The 19,560-nt window shown below is 46.0% G+C and overlaps 1 protein-coding gene across 2 annotated transcripts in view; it reads right to left on the minus strand.

Moving 5' to 3' along the window:
* Positions 1-19,560, minus strand: part of SCAP (SREBF chaperone) — an 833,069-nt gene that overhangs the window by 186,807 nt on the left and 626,702 nt on the right. For both annotated transcript variants that reach the window (XM_086941009.1, XM_086941010.1), the window contains one exon: positions 8,397-8,606. In XM_086941009.1, the coding sequence (XP_086797135.1) occupies positions 8,397-8,606 (210 nt within the window). The remainder of the gene's footprint in view (positions 1-8,396; positions 8,607-19,560) is intronic.

Below are 19,560 nucleotides of genomic sequence, written 5' to 3' on the forward strand. Positions count from 1 at the left end.
ATAAAACTATAGTGCAGGCTCGCAAAAGTGATATAAAAAAGGAAGCTTGGGCAGCATTAATGGATAAAGCGACAATGAAGGACAGCTCCAGTTTCTGGGCTATTGTTAACAACCCATTGTTCTCTGGTATTGAGAACGGCACATTAGAAGTTAACATTAGTGAGAAGGATTGGTTAACTCATTTTGAAAATATTTATGGCAGTAATCTGGAATTAGAACCCTTTGTGGTATCTGACTTAAATCCTCTGTGGTCAGCACTTTCTTTTTCGATTGAGGAAGTTAGGAAGGCAATCAAGAATACAGTGGGTCAAAAGGCACCTGGGCCCGATGGTGTGCCGGCGGACATGTATAAAGCCAATCCCGATTTCTGGGCGAAATTACTAACAAATGTATTTAATGCTTCAATAACATCTGGGTTTCCAGAGTCATGGTCACGTTCAACCATCATCCCTGTGTATAAAAAGGGCCAAAGAGGGGACCCTAGGTGCTACAGGCCCATATCGCTCCTAGACTCATCCATAAAAATTCTAGGGAAAGTGATTTTAGCAAAAATAGAAGATTGGGTTGTAGAGAAAAATATTCTGTCCAACGCCCAGTTTGGGTTCAGAGCGGGTAGAGGCACCGAAGATCAGTATCTCAACCTGCATTTAATATTAAACAAATATACGGTTGCCTCTAGAACATCACAATTATTGAGTTGCTGGAGAAAATACAAAGCCGCTTTACACGTAGAAAATGTGTGCCTGCGTAAAAGAGTTATTAAAATGTCCTAGTAAATGGAAGATAAAATTGACAGAAAAATACAAAATGCACAATAGTTTGGCTCAAATGTTCATCACAAGGGCAAATGGTAATAGATTCAGAAGAATACTGGCCCAGGGGGAAGCATATCAACCAGCGAAATGACCCCAGCCTAAATCTAGTCAAAAAATTCCTTTTGTGCACATTATTTACATCTAAAAGACACGGGGCAATGGAGGGAGGTACTTGTATAAGGCAATAATCCCTGACAGTAGGTTTGGATACTTCAGACAATACCCATGACAATTCTTTGTGCTTTCGGAAGCTATCCAAAACCCTCTGTCGGTCCCCTTTACCGATTGAATCTGGGTGCTCAAACAATGAGGCACAACCAAGTTCTGTGATGCAGGTTTTGAAATATATGGAGCCAGGGGATAGAGAGGCCACAAGTGCAACTTAAACAGTCTCTAATAATTGCCAGATAAGATCAGCTTCTTCATTTGTCCAGATAGAACACCATATGGCTAGAGGTGCCTGCATTTATTGCATCTTGGACATAATCAAGACCTACTCCAGATGGAGGGAGAAGTGCGGTGAGGAAGGGGGAACTCCTAGAACTCTACAACAAAATCTATTCTCCTCTGTCTGCATATCAAGTACATCCCTGCATCCATAAATGCCCATGCCATATGTTAAGATCGATATACATTTACACTTATAAATCTCTAAGATTGCGGCTATGGGCTTTTTACCTATGGGCATTGCAAGAGAATACGTTTAACCAACTGCACGCGTAAGGAATATGCTACTTACCAGTATGCATCTGTTCTTGGCATGTAGGGCTGCTGACATTCATATCTGTGCATAGATCGCCGCCTAGTGTTGGGTCCGGATGATTGCACTTTGTTGTCCTGGAAGAGTCTTCGAAGTATCACGAGATAGGTGGCTCCTCCCTTGGACTACAGTGCGCATGGGCATCTTCTCCATCTTCAGATTGTTTTTCGTCATTGTGGCAGAGATGGAGTATAGTACAGTAAGAAATGTCCAAGCAAAAGAGAGAATGCTACAGCTGTAACAGGTACCGGGGAGGAGGGTGGGCGATATGAATGTCAGCAGCCCTACATGCCAAGAACAGATGCATACTGGTAAGAAGCATATTCCGTTCGAGGCATGTGGTCTGCTGAATTCATATCTGTGCATTGACTGTATAGCAGTATCTTCTCTAGCGGTGGTCACCTGTGCCAGCTGCAGCAGTTTGAAAAAGAGTTTTAAGAACAGCCTGTCCTACAGCAGCTTGCTGTTTGGAATGTACGTCTACACAATAATGTTTTGTAATTCCCACAACTTGTGGTTTGTGTTGTTTTCTTGCACATTTTTTCACACATAGAACAATTTTTAACTTTCACGTCCTCTGGTTAGGGTGGGCCTTAGCGTGCCCATACGGCCGAGGTACACGCTACACGGTCCTGACGAATGCCCATGTAAATCTAACACTTATTAGGGCAGAAACATGTTGACCCCACTATAAGTGGAAACTCCCATCATAATCTGTGGTAGTTCTCCCACACATATCTTTTAACTATGTCTAAACTGACCAGTGAATAAAATCTTTTTGGTTGGCACAGTTTCAGACATTTTTAACATCACTTTTCACATCACTGTCACAAAATCCAGCTCCGCAGTAATCTGGCGTTGTAGCACACCAGGGAGGCATTCGGCTTCTCCTGGTGGGCCCGATGATGAAGCATGTCACCAACCAGGTTGGTGAGTGAGGGCTTCCAAAAAAACCCCTGAAGGTTTCCACTGTGTCCATAAGAGGGTTGTTCTTTCAGTCTTTGCCTCTGTGCTTTTACACAGATCCCTTTGCGCATGACACTCTTTCTTTGTTTGACATACTAAACCCGGGGGACTAAGAGTGCCTCCCACCCTCTCTCTCTAATTGTTTCATGATAGTTATAATCCTGTTCAGGATCCTCTTCTTCATAATCTACATTATACACTGACTGTGTTGGAGTAAGGGGCATAAGACGTGGTAGGCATAGTAGGAGAGACAGGTTGGAAAGGTCTAAGTGGAGAAGTGGCAGAGTCTTTCTTTTTCTTTAGAGGAATTGGTGAAGAAGGTTCAGTGTCCACTGGTCTCTTCTTTTTGCGGTAAACTGTTACTTTGCCAGTCTCAGGGTCTATGTACAGTTTTGATTGTTCCTCTTCTAAAGGATCAGGGTGAAAGAGTTCTTGTTCCACTGTCCTTGGTTTTTGAGTCGAATCCTTGGGTTTTGTCTTTTTTGGTTCGACGTTTGTTTTAGGATCGACAGGTTTTGTTGGTTTGGTAGGCTTAGGTGTTTTTTCAGCCTTCTTCGGGTCGAGGCTTGGTTTCGGATCGACCGGACTTGTAGGTCGGACCGGTTTTTTAGGAGTTTCGACCTTTTTTGGTTGTTTGTCCTTTGTCGAATCGATTGGTTTCTTTGGTTCGACCGGGTTCTTCGGAGCAGTTGTGCTCGGCTCGATCGGCTTTGGCGCAACCTTCTTTGGTTGGACCGCTTTCGGTTCGTCAACTTTCGGTTTCGGTTCGACCGGCTTTTTCGGTGCGACGTTGGAGTCGACGCCCCTTTTCGGCTCGACGACCTTTGGTTGTAAAGCCTTATGCGGTACGTCAAGCCTCGGCTCGGCGGTCTTTGTGTCTGCGACTTTCAGTACGATGACCTTCGGTCCAACAGCCTTCGGATCGACAACCTTTGGTTTTTTGAGAACGTGACTTGGGCCTGGAGGGTCAAAAGGCTTTTTCTTGGTATTCGTAGCCGAGCTTGAATGCGGGGCTATTGAATCAGTGTCTTGATCTTGGCTAAGGCCTGTTGGCGATGCCTCGACAGGAGCCTTTGTTCTCGGTAGGGTGGGTTTTAGGGGCAGTGTACTCACGGTTCGCCCCTGCTGGATCTGTTCTTCTTCCGAATCATCCTCGCCGGCGACGATCTGTAGATCCGAATCTTTTACGTCGACGAGCTCTTGGTCGTCGTCGAAAAAGTTTTCCGGGTCTGGTGCTGGTCTCTGCATTTCTTGCCTAGCGGCCCGTCAATTGCGGATCGTCTTTTTGGAGCGGAATTGGGCACAAGCCAGGCAATCTTCTTCTTTATGGTCCGGTGACAAGCACTTGTTGCATACTGGATGTCTGTCAGTATGCGGGTACTTGGAATGGCATTGTGGGCAGAATTTAAATGGACTCCGTTCCATCGACGTTAGGCCCACGTGGCGTCGAAAAGCCCAACGGGCCGCGTCGACGACCGGAGAGAAGAAGGAAGTTTATCCAAGGTAATAGGCACCAAGCGGAAACAATACAGTCGATTCCGAAGGCCTTTTGGCCTTTAGAAAAGTTTAGTTTTGATTCCGAACTTTGAGTGTAGGAAAAACATCCGAACCCAATGGCGGAAAAAAACAATCTGAAGATGGAGAAGATGCCCATGTGCACTATAGTCCAAGGGAGGAGCCACCTTTCTTGTGATACTTCGAAGACTCTTCCAGGACAACAAGGTGCAATCATCCGGACCCAACACTATGCGGCGATCTATGCACAGATATGAATTCAGCAGCCCGCATGCCGCGAACATCGTGTTACTCTGTTTTTTATTTAGGTATGCCATGTACAACCTTCATCGAATTCTAGGCCTAGATACGGGAAGGAACTAACCCTTTCCAGATATTTGCCCTCTATGTTCAGACTGCGGGATTTAGTATATTTAGGGCCACAAATCACTACAAATGTTTTCTTATAATTTGGCTCCAGCCCCAGGTCCTCCATAAAACTAACATAGCTGGTACTGAGTTTATTTAGGCCATTCGTAGTCCTTGCGAAAAGGACTGCCTTGTCCGCATATAGGAGCGCTGGCACAGCCTTTCTCTGAACTTGCGGAACGTCAGCCCCCAACCGTAACTAATGTATTCTCCAAATCCTTGGTATAAAGGAGAAATATGATTGGGGCAAGAATGCAACCTTGGCGCACACCGCGCTTAATGCTAAACAACTCTGAGCATTCTCCAGCATTACCATACCTCACTGAAGCGAAGAGATCATGATAGAGGAGCCTCAGAAAAGAGACCAGGCTCGCGCTGACTCCCATATTAAAATGTCCCACAGCTTAGAGCGTGAGATATAGTCAAACGCGCTGGTCAGGTCCATAAATGCCAAGTAAGTAGAGGTGCCCTTCGCCTTTTTATATTTAACCAAAATGAGATGAAGATTAAGGTACTGTTCGATTGTGCCTAGCCTCTCCCTGAACCCATACTAACTGGCATTAATCCATTCCAGGAGGCGGTCTAGAATGACTCTACTTACTTTGACAGAGGAGTCCAAGAGAAATATCTGTTGATAGCATTTAGGATCATGCATGTTTCCTTTTTAAAAAACAAGCACTATAACAGATGAACGCCAGGACTTTGGCACTCCCTTGCTGCAAACTGAATTAAAAACAGCAGTGAATACCGGGAAGCAGAATACTGGGTTCTCCTTAAATAAACCATTTCTTGAGGCGGGCAAGCGCAAATGTGATAACTTCTCTGACACTTACAGCAACAGGTGATTGAGCCATAAGCAGGTCCCCTAGCCACCATTGTTTGTTTGATTCAGTTCAGGCAACCATCAGGACACTATTGTGGGACGGTGGCCCGGCACAGCCCAGGATTGCTCTAAAAACCAGGATGCGTGGCCCATTAGAGGGAGGTATAGCTCTGCTCAATCTTAAATTATATTACTGGGAGGCACAAATGAAGGTGATCAATGACTGGGCATTTGCAGAGCAGCAAGATACCACCTTTATGGCGGACTGGAGACTACTTCCTTGAAGGGGTTACTTGCAGTCACTCTATAGTCATACTGAAACACACAGGGCAGAATCCGACAGCCACAGCAACTCAGACATGGAAGAGGGTGACTAACTTAAAAGGATAGGAGGGGGAAATTACCTTAGAAACACCATTGTGGGACTGGCAGGCCTGAAAAAGTCAGATTTCAGACAATGGAATCTCCAAGGTTGGGGAAGGCAGGACATGTTGACATCTGAGAGTCTCCAGACCCATAAGAGTTTGTAGAATCCCAGAGATTCTGCTACCTGCAGGTCAGAAATGCCCTACAGGGTTACACCAGACACCTAGAAGAGATAGCAGAGGAGACCACACTAGAACACAGACTGTTGGCATCCCCCTTCATAGCCATGCGATTTCAGTGATCTATAGAATGCTAGTCCAGAACTGCATGTGGACAAGCTAAAAGATAGATGTGCACAGGACCTAGCAATAATGGAGGAAGCGGATTGGGCGGCGGCTTGTAGCTAACAGAGGGAGCTGGTGATAAGGGTTGGCTTCCGCACCATCCAGCTCAAGATATTACATAGGAGAATCTTTACACGGACCAGGTTCACAACATTGGTAGACTCCCCTGCAAGTGTCCTAGGGGTTGGCCCCCAGAGAGGGACACTCAGAGGCGTCATCAACCCCATGCAGCTACAGCGGGCCGGGCTTCTTATGAGCCTCTTCTGTCTGCAACTTGGCAGACAAAGACTCATGAATAATGTGAAAAGGTGGGAGGATAAGTGAATGGATGGCTCGATAGATGGATGAGTGAAATGATGAATGGCTGAGTTAGTGAAGGGGTGGATGGATAGATGCAGGGATGAATGAGTGCAAGTATGGATGAGTGGATGGACATGTGAAAGGGTGGATGGATGTATGATGAGAGAAAGGATGGATGTAATGAAAGGAGTAAATAGATGGAATGGATGGTGGATAGATAGGGAAGGGTTGAAAGGGTAGAACGAGTTAAAGGAGGGATTTGAAGGTCAGATGGGTGAAAGAATGGATGAATGAGTGAAAGGGATTATAGATAAATGGAAGGGTGGTCAGATTGGTGAGGTAAAGATGATTGGATGGTTGAGTACGTGGAAGGATGGATGGATGAGTGAAGGGCTGGATGGATGTGTGAGTAAAATGGTGGATGGATGGGTAAGTGAGGGAAAAGGTTGATGGATAGATGCATAGCCTTCCGGATGAATGTAAGGGTGATTGCCTAAAAAGGAGGAAGGATGGATGGATGGATGGATGAGTGAAATGGTGGATGAATGGATGATGAGACAGGATGGATGAGTTAGTGAAAGGATGAATCGATAAGTGAAAGGGTAAATGGATGGATGGATGAGTGAAAGGATGGATGAATGAAACAAGGGTGGATGGCTGTATGAAAGGGTGGATGAATGATTGAAAGGGTGAATGGATGAATGCATGAAAGGATGGATGCATGGATGGATAAGTGAGTGAAAAGATGGATGAGTGAAAGGGTAAATAGATGGATGAGTGGTTGAATGGGTTGAAGGGTTGATGGATGAGTGAAAGGATGGATGGCTGAGTGAAACAATGGCAAGATGAGTGAAAGGGAAGATGGATGTATAGTGTGGATGGATGGAGTGGCTGGATGAGTGAAAGGGAGGAGAGATGAGCGAAAGGATGGCTGATGGATGACTGAAAGGATGGATGGATGAATAAAAGAGGAGATGGATAAGTGAAAGAAAGGACGAATGAGTGACAGAATGGATACTTTTAAAGCTAGGCAGATAGGCTTGGATATAGATAGGCAGACGGAATGGTGAGAGACTGAATACTGGATGAAAGACTGAATTGATGACAGAATATAAAGGTGACATCAGCGTGTGGATGGAAGGACGCAAAAATGACTGGATAGATGCTTGCAAGAAAGGGAAAAGCAAACTCTTCTTGGGAAGGTTGCAATGGCTTACTTGGTTGTCATAAGAGCTTTGGTTGAAAGTGTGTGTGTGTGTGTGGGGGGGGGGGGTATTTTTATTTTCTGTCTACTATCTTGGGGACACTAATGCAAACTCTATGGGAAATGCTAAGACTCAAGGCCTATTAGAGGACTATACTGGGGGTACCTGGGGGAAGCGGTGTGGTACCCTGTCGAACTAACTGCATAGACAGTATGCATGGGCATATGGAGGGAGCAGAAGTTACCAAAGTATTCTCTCTTGTTTTGTGACATAACACGAATGGTGGCAAGGAGGGACATTATTAAGGTATGAAACAGTGGGAAGCCTCCCTGAACCGCCTTGGGGGCTAAGAATATGGACTAGTGTATGTCAGCTGAACAGACTGTATATCTTACACGTGGCAGTCCGAATACATTTTAAAAAATAGGTGTCATATAGAAGGATTCAGAAGAGCAACGAGACTGGCTCAATGGCCACAACTGACCAACACACGAAAGACTGCACGGACCTATCTGTGATGACCCACAAAACCTTCACTCATGTTGACCCACATGGCCTACATACTGTTAATGATAAGTCTGTATCTCGACCTCTAACTATACCCAACAGATGCTGAAGTTGGAAGTGCAATGTTTCTTTCATATTTTTGTTGTGTACTTATACACTGCAAATAAAAAAAAAAAAAAAAAAAAAAATTAAAAAAGCGGAATTGTCTCTCAATGAAGTGTCCTTTCCAAACTCTGGTTTTCACCAGAAGGCTGTAGGTGGTTTCCCTGGTGAATGGAGCAAAATTAGAACTATAATGCTCACAAACCTGCTCCACACTTCTTAAAGACAAGGGAGATTCACAACATATTTACTGTACAAGCTTTGTGTAGAAGTTATTCACATTACTTGTAAAGAGTGATGTCCACATGCCCTTGATATCGAAAGGGGGGCGGTGCCAGTTTCTCTTTGTCCACTGGCATGCCACTCTCTGGTTTCCCATCCCGCGGTGAAACAAAGGGGTGGTAACGTTCAGTCTCCTGTGGATGGCGGGCCTCCAAGGCCTCCTGTGGATTCAGGTACAAGGTGATTGGGACCATGGGAAGGATGCTGATGTATCTAAAGAGTGTGAGAGAGAATCGAAGGCTGGTCAAGCAAACAGGAGTATATAGTTACAAATATTCAGGTCAGTCCTGGTAAGGTCCAACCACCTGTAACTCCCTAATCCAGCACTCAAAGTTACTTAGTTGTGCCCATATCTGATTGAAAAATCCTTCAAACATGAAAACATACAAATACTAAAGGAAACAATATCATTTACAATATCAAACTAAGCTTAAACAGTCTGACAGGAAAACAGATAGATGGAAGTGCAGTCTTCTTATGGCACCCTATCACTTCAAAATACTCACTATCCATGTATGCCTTTATATTCTATGATAGTGTTCTGTTGTTTACAAGTCACTGCTCGAGACTTTGTACCATGTCAGTACTTATTAAAGCATCTCTTTCAGAACGAGCTCTCGATAACATAAAACTGTACCAATGATTTCAAGGACACCTGCCTTTTCACCAGGCAACATCAATTTTGTAACTATCGCTTCAAACATTATTTACTGATAAAAGTCTAAGGGCCAGATGTAGGTCGCCAATTACTGGTCGGTAACGGCCGAATTCGGCCGTTACCGACCGGTAATTGGTGATTGAGATGTAGGGGCCATTATTTTACAGAATCAGTAAATTTACCGAATCAGTAAATTTACCGATTCTGTAAAATACCGAATCGGTAATTTTACCGAATTCGGTAAATCAAGATGTAGGTGGCACTCCACAGAGTGCCACAGGCCCTTAAGAGTCGGTATTTTACCACCCAATCCTATTGGGTGGTAAAATACCGAATTCAGGTGTGTATGCACATCTGTGCATGCACACCTGTGCCATGTGACACACAGACACGCCCTTAGGGCATGTATGTGTGCCACATGGCACACAAGCCTGCACTTGGGGTGCTAGAGGGTGTCAAAGTGACACCCCCTGCACCCTTGCTGGATTCGGTATTTATCGATTCGGGAAATACCAAATCGGTATTTCCCATTGATTCCTATGGGCTCCAAAGCCTATAGGAATCAATGGGGAATACCGATTCGGTATTTACCGACTCGGTAAATACCGACTCTTACAGATTCGGTAATTCAAAATAAAAAATTACCTACATCTCCATCCTTCTAATTTACCGATTCATAAATACCGATTCTGTATGATTCGGTATTTATGAGTCGGTAAATTAGATTTACCTACATCTGGCCCTTGATGTAGTTGCTTCCTTCATAGCCAGGGCAGTATTTTTCAAGGTTAAATGGACCCCTAAATAATTGCAAATGTTTCATCACAATAAATATGGAGAATGTCAAGCAATGTGACTTAACATGATAATTGTAGCATACAATCAACAAGTTTCAGAGATGTGTTTTAATGTTTTACACTACATAGATACATTTATTTTTATGGCGACTATATTACTATTAGCATAAAGGCTCTTTCTCATCAATTTTGTGGGTCCAGGTACTCCATGATGCACAACATGCCTCCCCTTTGATGCAAATATTAACACTTCTTCCAGTGACTGCTAAAGAGCCGCAGACAAAGATGGCCGCTCCTCTGCTTCACAGGCTTAATCAGCCATAATCCTCCTTAGATGAACACGTTACCTACCTTCAGTAATGCTCTGTCTGATAGAGACACACAGATTTCTCACCTTTTGAATATTCTCCAGGTCTCAGATTGGATCTAGAAACTTTTGAGCCGTACAACTGCACACAGGTAGGTGGTGTCATGCACTTCGGTACCTACGTCGTTCTGCTCCGTAAGTGAAGCATGGAACCGCATGCAAGTGCTGCTCATGCACGCTGAAGTCAGTTGGTTTCGAGATTGTCCGTGCCCCAGAAGCAGAGCCCCAACAGAAAATTGCCTTTGAAATGTGGGCAATTCCTAGACTTGGAACGGGCAGGAAGGTAGGGTCAGTGAGGGATCTGCTGTTAGACAGAATGTCTAACAGAAAGAAGGGTACCAAAGATAAATAACTTGCGCTCTTAAGAGAGGCTTCTAACTGCAGATTCCTCACCTTTTTAATAGATACCAGAGCAGTACCTCTTAGCAGGTGTGTCTATGAATTGGCTCAAACCAAAATGTCCTGTAGGACCGAGCGGGCATAATGTCCTCTCTGTGAACCTTTCTGTGCAGGCAGTAGTAGTTAATGAAAAGTATGGCGCTCCCTGGCAGATGCTCAGGACTGGAACTCAGCATGCCAACGCAGTGGTAGCAGCTTGGGTCCTGGTGTACTGGACTTGCAATCCTTCTGGAGGCTACTTTTTTTCCAGTGTGGAGGAGATCTTAATGTAGCGCATGATCCAATGAGAGATGGTCCTTTTCTGCATAGCCTTGACTTTCTTTGCCCCGGAAAAACCCCACAAAGAGCGGAACGTCCACCTGGTGTTCTCTGGCATGTTTGATTAAAAGCTCAGCGTTCTCTTTTTGTCCAAGTGATTGAGTCTGTCCTCCTCAGAGGGGTTAGACTGAGCATAGAATTCCGGCAGAGTGATGATTTGTCCGACGTGAAAAGCATCACAGCTTTTGGTAAGTATGATGCTCATGTACACATGTAGAATGAAAAGCGAGGTGTACTCCTTCCCTATTATCTGCAGGACCCACCAGTCCAACGCGATTATCTGCTAATCCAGCAAGAATTATCGGATCCTGCCTCAACCAGGTGGTTGTGCTCCACCAAGTGCATGCTAAAGGGATTTTGCAAGTGGGGCTGTAGGGGTGGAGGTAATGGGCAGTTTAGTGAGCCGCTAGTTGGCCCTTGCCGTGGGGGGTGCATTGGATGCAGCCTCTGAAAAGCTGCTGTGCATGCTCCTGAGGTTGAATTGGCTGATGGTTGGGGTACCCCAGCCAAAGTCATGAAATGAAATGTAGGGATGATGCAGATGTAGCGGTGGGGATGATAAGCCTAGGGAGAATGCAGTGGTGCTGCCCTCCTTGAACTGCTCTAGAGTGGAATCATCATTGTCCCAAAATAGGCAAGTCCCATCAAGGGCATGTCTATAAGGGACGACTGGACATCGCCTGAGAAACCAGTTAACCGCACTACTGGTACCAATGGCTTGCCTGATGGAATCTGTGGTGTCCAAGCCACAACGAGCTGTGAACTTGCCACATCACAACCGTCCTGTATGGCTTGCTTGAGAGCAGGATGTAGGTCTTCTGAGATGCCTAGAATGACTTGAGCCACTGAATCTTAAAGAGCGAGGGAATCGAGTCCCAGAACGCAGCTGTCCGTTACAGATCTGATGGCGAATCTGGGGAAGAAAATACCAAAGATCTCTACTCGTTTGGACTACGAATCCGGGCAGGGAGTAGTCAGAAAGTTATTCTGGTTCATTCTATTTGTAGACGCTTGCACCACCTAGCTTTCAGGGCAAGGGTGCAGAGATAAAAATGCATGGTCACCTGGAGCAGTGTGGTGGCATCTCGCAATCTGACCAGGGGGTGAAAGCAAGGTTTAGTATAAGCCTCCAAAAGGGCATCTCTAAGAACCTCACTAAATGAATGAATGAAATGGTATTTATATAGGGCACAAATACTCTAAGGAGTGTCTTGGCGCTGACTATGTACAAGGACAGCCTGCTCTCTGCGAAAAGTGATTGTATTATTCATTTTGCTGAAACAGCCAAGCTTTAAATTTTTTCCTAAAGACATGGAGCTCTGGAATAGACCGTAGCTCTTTGGGGAGTTTATTCCAGGTCTTTGAGCCATGGAAGGAGTTAATTCTTCCGTCTGTTTTTGCCCAGCATAGTTTTGGAATCCTGGCTAGACTGCTGTGCGATGAACGCAGTTATCTGAGGGAGGGCATACGCACATATCCTCCCCCCTAAAATAATCCGTCCCCTTCCTGTTGAGAGCATTATGTGCCAGGAACAAAGTATTGAAAATAATCCTCTTTTTGACAGGCAACCAGTGTAGTGCCTTCAACTGAGGAGTCACGCATGTTTAGGAGCAAGATTGAGAATTAATCTGGCTGTCGCATTCTGTACCACCTGTAGATGACTGAGCAGGTAGTCTGGATGGCCCAGGTAGAGGGCATTGCCATAAACAATCCTCAAGGTGATCAGAGCTTGAACCACTGTTTTCCTTGTCTCTTGTGACAGAAAAGTGAAACATTTCTTTAGGTAGCTCAGGATCCAGAAACAGAAGCCTAGCAAAGACTGGATGTGCGGCTGAAAAGAAAGGGCATTGTCCATTTTGGTTCCCAAATTTTTTACTACTAATTGTGGTGTTACCCCTGTGGCGGAGTGTCATGAGGCCACCATCTTCTCCATTGTTCAGGGAGATATCCACAAAGAGCAGCAACTTGGTTTTATCAGGGTCACATTTCAGTTGGTGGACGGATAGCCAGTTGAACACTTTGGAGAAACAGGGTTCAATGGCTTTTCCGTCAAACTCCTTCCCCTTTTGACAGGTAAAAAGCAACCGAGTGTCATCTGCATGTGATATTACTTTCACCCCTAGAGCTTCTGCCAGACTGGCTGGTGGAGTAAGGTATGGCTAGTGGAGTAAGGTATGCATTAAATAATGTGGGACTCAGTACCGATACCCGAGGCACTACTACTGATAGTTTTCAAATAGGGGCAGCAAATAGAGGGATCCATACTTATTTACTTCTGTTGTTTAAGAATGAGGTAAGCCACTTCCAGACTAGGCCATCTATCCCTATATCCTGAAGGCGGGCCAATAGTTTTACATGAGGTACAGTATCAAAGGGCGCTGATAAGTCCAGCAGTATCAGGGGGGCCTTTCCCCCTTATCTAGTGTGTCTTTAATGTGTTCCTTTATTTCTAGTAAGGCTGTTTCGGTGTTACAGTTAGCTCTAAAGTCAGACTGACTTGGGTGGCAAAGATTATGATTTTCGAGGTAGCATGAAATATTTGTGTTAACATGCTTCTCTAAAATTTTAGAGAAAGCTGGGAGAAGCGAGATTGTCCTGTAGTTAGGTTGAACTTTTGGGTCAGCCGTGATTTTTTTTTTAATTAGGGGAAGGATTTTTGCATTGTGCCGATCGCCAATGATTTGTTTAGAACTATGTAAATTACTGGGTTAATGGACAGAGATATTTCGGCCAGGAGGTTGGGAGGGCATGGATCCACAGGAGACCCTGACTTAAGTTACTTAATGGCTCTCAAAGAGTACTCCATCGAAATGGGCGGGAGTGGATAAAATGGGCGTTCTTTAGGTTTTCCTGACTTTGTGTGAGTCTGCCACTAACAATGCTGCTGTCTGCTAGCTGATTGTTATTTTGCAAATCAGCTTGGATTGTTGTTATTTCTCATTGAAATACTCTGCCAGCTGGTTGCACCATTCGCCTGTAGTGTGTGGCTGATTGGTTATAGCCTTTGGTTTCAGAAATTATGTTACTATTTTTTTTACATTTCTTTGGATTTATTTCCTGAATAATCAATTATCCTTTAAAAAATATATTTTTTTCTCCTCTATTCGTACCTGGTGATAGTAATCCTTTAGTGCTTGTATATAATTGGCCTATTTTGACTCCTTATAGGTTTACCGCCATTTTTAGGTCTCGTGACCTACAATGCGCGCAAGCGCATTGAGGGAACGAGAATTCAAGTGGCCAAAATCCTCTTCAAACCATGGGCTTTCAGCCGCGGTTTTCTTTAAGTTCACGTGAATCACGTGATTAAACATGCACGCGCATCGGCAGCATTTCTCCTGCAGGCTCGCAAAAGGCTCTCCTCCCTCCCCACATCAAAGGCATCAATCACCCTCCCACAGGCTTCCCCAGCGCTGCCCCGCCCCCTGCTTCACAGCCAGGCCATCTGTTCCCTGCCAGACCTCTCACACCTCCGTCACAGCATGCCTGTGTACTTCAAAGGCTTATCACTTTACACGGCCGGCCGCAGGCCATGCAACCAGAGCACTTCAGTTGGTGCGCAGCCCCCCTCCCAGCACTGCCTTGTTACTCTTGGCAGCCGTGACTCCCTAAACACTTTTTATATTTAATTAGCAGCAGCAGCATTTCTCCTGCGCCAGGCCACATCAAAGGCTCGGTGCCACTTTCACCCACACAGCACCACTTTCAGACACGCAACGCCACTCACACCCACGTAAGCCCAATATCACCCACGCAACACCACACTCACCCACGCAACGCCACTCACCCACGCAACACCACACTCACCCACGCAACGCCACTCACCCAAGAAACCCCACTCACACACGCAACGCAACTCATCCACGCAACCCCACTCATCCACGCAACCCCACTCACACATGCAACGCCACTCACCCACGCAACACCACTCACACATGCAAAGCCACTCACCCACGCAACGCCACTAACTCACTCACTCACTCACGCAAAGCCACTCACACCCACGCAAAGCCACTCACACCCACGCAGTGCCACTTTCACCCACACAGCACCACTTTCAGACACGCAACGCCACTCACACCCACGCAAGCCCACTATCACCCACGCAATGCCACACTCACCCAAGCAACGCCACTCACCCAAGCAACACCACTCACACATGCAACGCCACTCACCCATGCAACGCCACTCATCCACGCAACGCCACTCATCCACGCAACGCTACTCACCCACGCAACGCCACTCATCCACGCAACGCCACTCATCCACGCAACGCCACTCACCCACACAACGCCACTCACCCACGCAACGCCACTCACCCACGCAACGCCACTCACCCACGCAACGCCACTCACACACGCAACGCCACTCACCCACGCAACGCCACTCACCCACGCAACGCCACTCACCCACGCAACGCCACTCACCCACGCAACGCCACTCACCCACGCTACGCCACTCACACCCACGCTACGCCACTCACACCCACGCTACGCCACTCACACCCACGCAGTGCCACTTTTACCCACACAGCACCACTTTCAGACACACAACGCCACTCACACCCACGCAAGCCCACTCTCACACATGCAACACCACACTCACCCATGCAATGCCACTCACACACGCAACGCAACTCACACACGCAAAGCCACTCACCCACGCAACGCCTCTCACCCACGCAACAACACTCACACATGCAACGCCACTCACCCACGCAACGCAACTCACTCAAAGCCACTCACACACACGCAGTGCCACTTTCACCCACACTGTGCAGTGCACAATAGGTCTCACAGTAGGAAAGTTGGAGCTATTCGTTTTGTAAATGACAAAGCCCTTTATGTTTTTAAAATGAAAACAAAAATAAAAGGCATTGTTATTTGCAATTGTAATAGCTCCAACTTTCCTACTGCGAGACCTATTGGCAACGCCAGTGCTTGTTCTTTGAGACATTTACAGTGTTTTTTGCAGGACCTCAGATTTTCATTGAACCAGGAGGCCGATTGTTTGGCTCGAGAGGATCATGTGCTAATGATGGGAGAAAAGTAATTAATACTGTTGCGTATCCAGTCCTCAATGCGCTATGCATCTTGTTCAGGATCTCCGGATAAAGCTGGGGGGGGGGTTCACTTCAAGAGCACTGCGTAGATCTGCCAGTGGAATTTTGCAAAAGGCTCCAGACGTAGTTTTGGTAACACATGGACGAGGCTGGTTATTCCAGAGTTTCTGCCAACTGAAATTGATCAAGTAGTGACTTGTCTAGGACTTTGGAAATGGGTCAGATGTTATCGTTATCATATTAGAGAAAATGTAATCTAGCGTACGGTCAGCTACATGTGTGGGTTTAAAAACTTGTTGCATGCACCCTAACACGGGCATCATAATTATGATGGAAGATGTCTCGGGTTCCACTGGTTTATCGATATGAATACTAAAATTACCTAGCACAATAAAGTGAGCATATTTAGGAGACTTCAGGCATCCCAGAAACTGGCCAGTTTGTCCTGGGGGCCTATATATAAGGGGCTCTGCCAATGATTGCTGTGGAGATAGTACGTAGCAGAAACCTAGACTTTCCACCCCCTCAACTTTAGCTATTTGAATCGGTGCACACTCACATTTACTTTTATAGATAATGGCTTTTGCTTCCCCTATCCCCTTAACACGGTTTTCCTGAGAATTTTAAAGCCCATGGGGATGGCATTAGCTATTGTTGGGTTTAAAAACTCATTGAGCCAAGATTCTGTAATGAACCTAAGGTCTGGCTTTCCATCCTCAAGTAGCTCATCAACATGCAAACTGTGTTTCTGCAGTGAACGAACATTCAGAAGAATCGCTGAATACTTACCAGTACTTAAAACCCTTCTAGACGTGTTAGTATTGGACTTACTTGTGTCTCAGGCTTACATGGCCCAGTTGCAGCTCGTGCAGACAAAGTCATTACTCAAAATGGAGAGCGGACAATGTGTCTTGCAGAGTTGTTTAGGGGCTAGGCTGTGCATATAGGAGCTTGTATAGGTCATTTGAAGCATGTCTTCTGCCCAAGAACCAGCAGAGTGGCTGGCGGTGGTCGCTTGCTGGACACTGATTGGCACAGACATGCGTGTCTTGCGCGCATCCGCTGTGTGTCTGTGCAGCGTCTCTTATTAAACAGCAGAGTTGAGGGACTAGAGTGCGTACTGTATAAAATGACACTTTTTGATGTCTCGAAAGATAAAGCATGGCTGCTACCCAGGGAACAATTTTACAAAGTTTTTAGCTGCTCCCACCCACCTAGAACCCTCCAAATTCAATTCAGTAACAATTTATGTGCAAAATATTAGCAAAAGTGCCCCACGTTCAAGTTTTTCAGTTCTTAAAACTGGTTAAAACACTATGAGCAAATGGGTAATGGAAGTGCCTAACGTTCTATTTCTTCACAGTTTCAAAAATTTACACAGACATTACACGAACAAAGATTTTAGCCAAGAAAAGGCAGGGAGACTTTACTGCGTCCGCGCAGCGTCTTTATTTAAATAGCAGTCAAGGGACTAGAACGCGCACTGCTCCAAATGTCGCTTCTTGCTGTCCCAAAAGATAAAAATGGCTGCTACCCAGCTTCTCCCACCTCCCTAGAACACTCCAAATTCGATTCAGTAATGATTCATGAGCAAATTATAAGCAAAAGTGCCTCGCATTTAAGTTTCTCACAGTTTTTAAAACTGAAATGTTCGCCCTGGCTTGAGCACTTCCATTAAGACATTGGTTTTGACCTCTTAGCTAGGGAGGTGAAGGTCAAGATCTTCGGCCTCCTTAAGCAAGACCATAATAGAAGAAGCACTAACCTCTGTGGCAGCACCAGGGGGTGAAGGGAGACCGGCTCAGGGAAAGCATCAAGACCACTGGCTTCTTGAAGGTAATCATACCAATTTCCATTGTGATATGACTACCCAGTATATTCACTGTGTCATATTCATTATCGTAACCTGTTCCAAATAAGGAATGCAACATAGGAGTCCTTCCTTGTGGGGGCGGCTGCAGCGCTTCGATGAAAGCAGAGCGTGGCCATAATGGCGTTGACTTCGGGTCAGAGAGAAATTAGGGCACCTCGTTCTCTGGCGTCGGAGTCGGATTGGCGTTGATGCTCTGTGAACCGGCCTTGAGCAAGGCAGAATGTGAATCAAGCCAGAGGAGGCCCTGTGGTGGGTTCGGAGGATACAACTGGTGTTCATAGCGAACCGGCAGCAGCCTCTTGGATCCTTGGCACCCGAAGGCACGCTGGAGGGAGTAGTAAGGATTCAAAAAGTCTAAGCATGGTGTAATGGAATTTTTCAATCTGCCTTGGTGTATCAGACGATCCCGGAAACTTGAGTTGTGCCGGTACAAGTTGCAAGATAGGCTTCATTGTCAATCAACTTAAGAAAGGAGATTAACAAGCATGTCAATGCTCTTGCATCTTCTGAGGAGTATGAGAGGGGCAGGAAGGGAATCTTGCTTGGATTTCCTGTGTATTTTCTTCGACTTACTCGAAGACTTAAAGCTTGACGACAACTGACCTTGGGAACGACTCCTGTGACTTCTGAACCAGGAACAGGACCCTTTCCCTTGGACCGGTCCCATAGCGGAACCTACAGGTGTTTGACAACAGAGTTGTGCCTTCGTCTTGTATCACCTTCAAGTTCATTGACAAGCAGTCACTGCAGGCCTTGGAGTCATGGCTTGACCCCAGGCAAACCTGATCGTCCATCAGCCCACCAGGCACCTCTGTTTCACATCCCTTTCTTTAACCCCCACCACACCCCCACATCCGACATAGCAGATACAGGGGTCGCTCCTTCTCCTACCTATCAGCAAAGACACGGTACGAGTTCCCCTTTTATCCATGGAACTCCCCATCTCTTTCAGATCCGAAAGTCCCGGAAACCCTCATGGGTGATAAGAAGCGGTCGACAAAGCTACTGATTGATGAGGATCTGTCACAGACATTTGTTTGCGCCAGTCTTACAGGTTTTAAAGCCTGTTGTTTTGGGAGGTAACAGAGCCTTTCAAAATTTGGCAGGTAAACAGGTCTCTGAGAAATGAGAGGTAGCTCCGGATCAGTGTCTGGTGGCAAGGACAGAAAGAAACTGACATCAGCACACTTGAGTGACACCTCTAAATTCCCCACATGTAATTTCTGCAGAGGAACAGAGTGAGAGCCGTACAGCTCCACTTACAGATGCGCGTAGGTACTGATCAAATGTTTCTGTATCCAGTCTCACATCCAGGTGATTTAAAAATGTGAGGAATCTGCTCTTAAAAGTCTCTATTTGAAAATGAGGTTATTGATTACGTTTGGACTGAAATTGATCTCTGCAACACCTGCACCCTAGGATATACCTCAAGAGATGCCAGACTGCCCTGCAAACGCGGGCAGGTCAGAGTGATCCTTGGCCTAGGGCTTTGGTCTTCTGAACTGCAAGAATGTGGCCTGGCACTGTGAATGCCTCCCACTCGCGATATCATGGCTGAGGGTCAGACCGCAGGGCAACTGATGTGCTCCGTGGGCCCAGGTACAAGACCATTGGTGGCAGTAGGGGCCCGATCTGTGCTGGGCGATCAGAGATTCCTTGATTGATATTAGGACAACGCTCTGCGTTGGCTAGC

The sequence above is a fragment of the Lissotriton vulgaris genome, chromosome 10 (genome assembly GCF_964263255.1).
Source record: "Lissotriton vulgaris chromosome 10, aLisVul1.2, whole genome shotgun sequence".
In the NCBI taxonomy this organism is placed as follows: Eukaryota; Metazoa; Chordata; class Amphibia; order Caudata; family Salamandridae; genus Lissotriton; species Lissotriton vulgaris.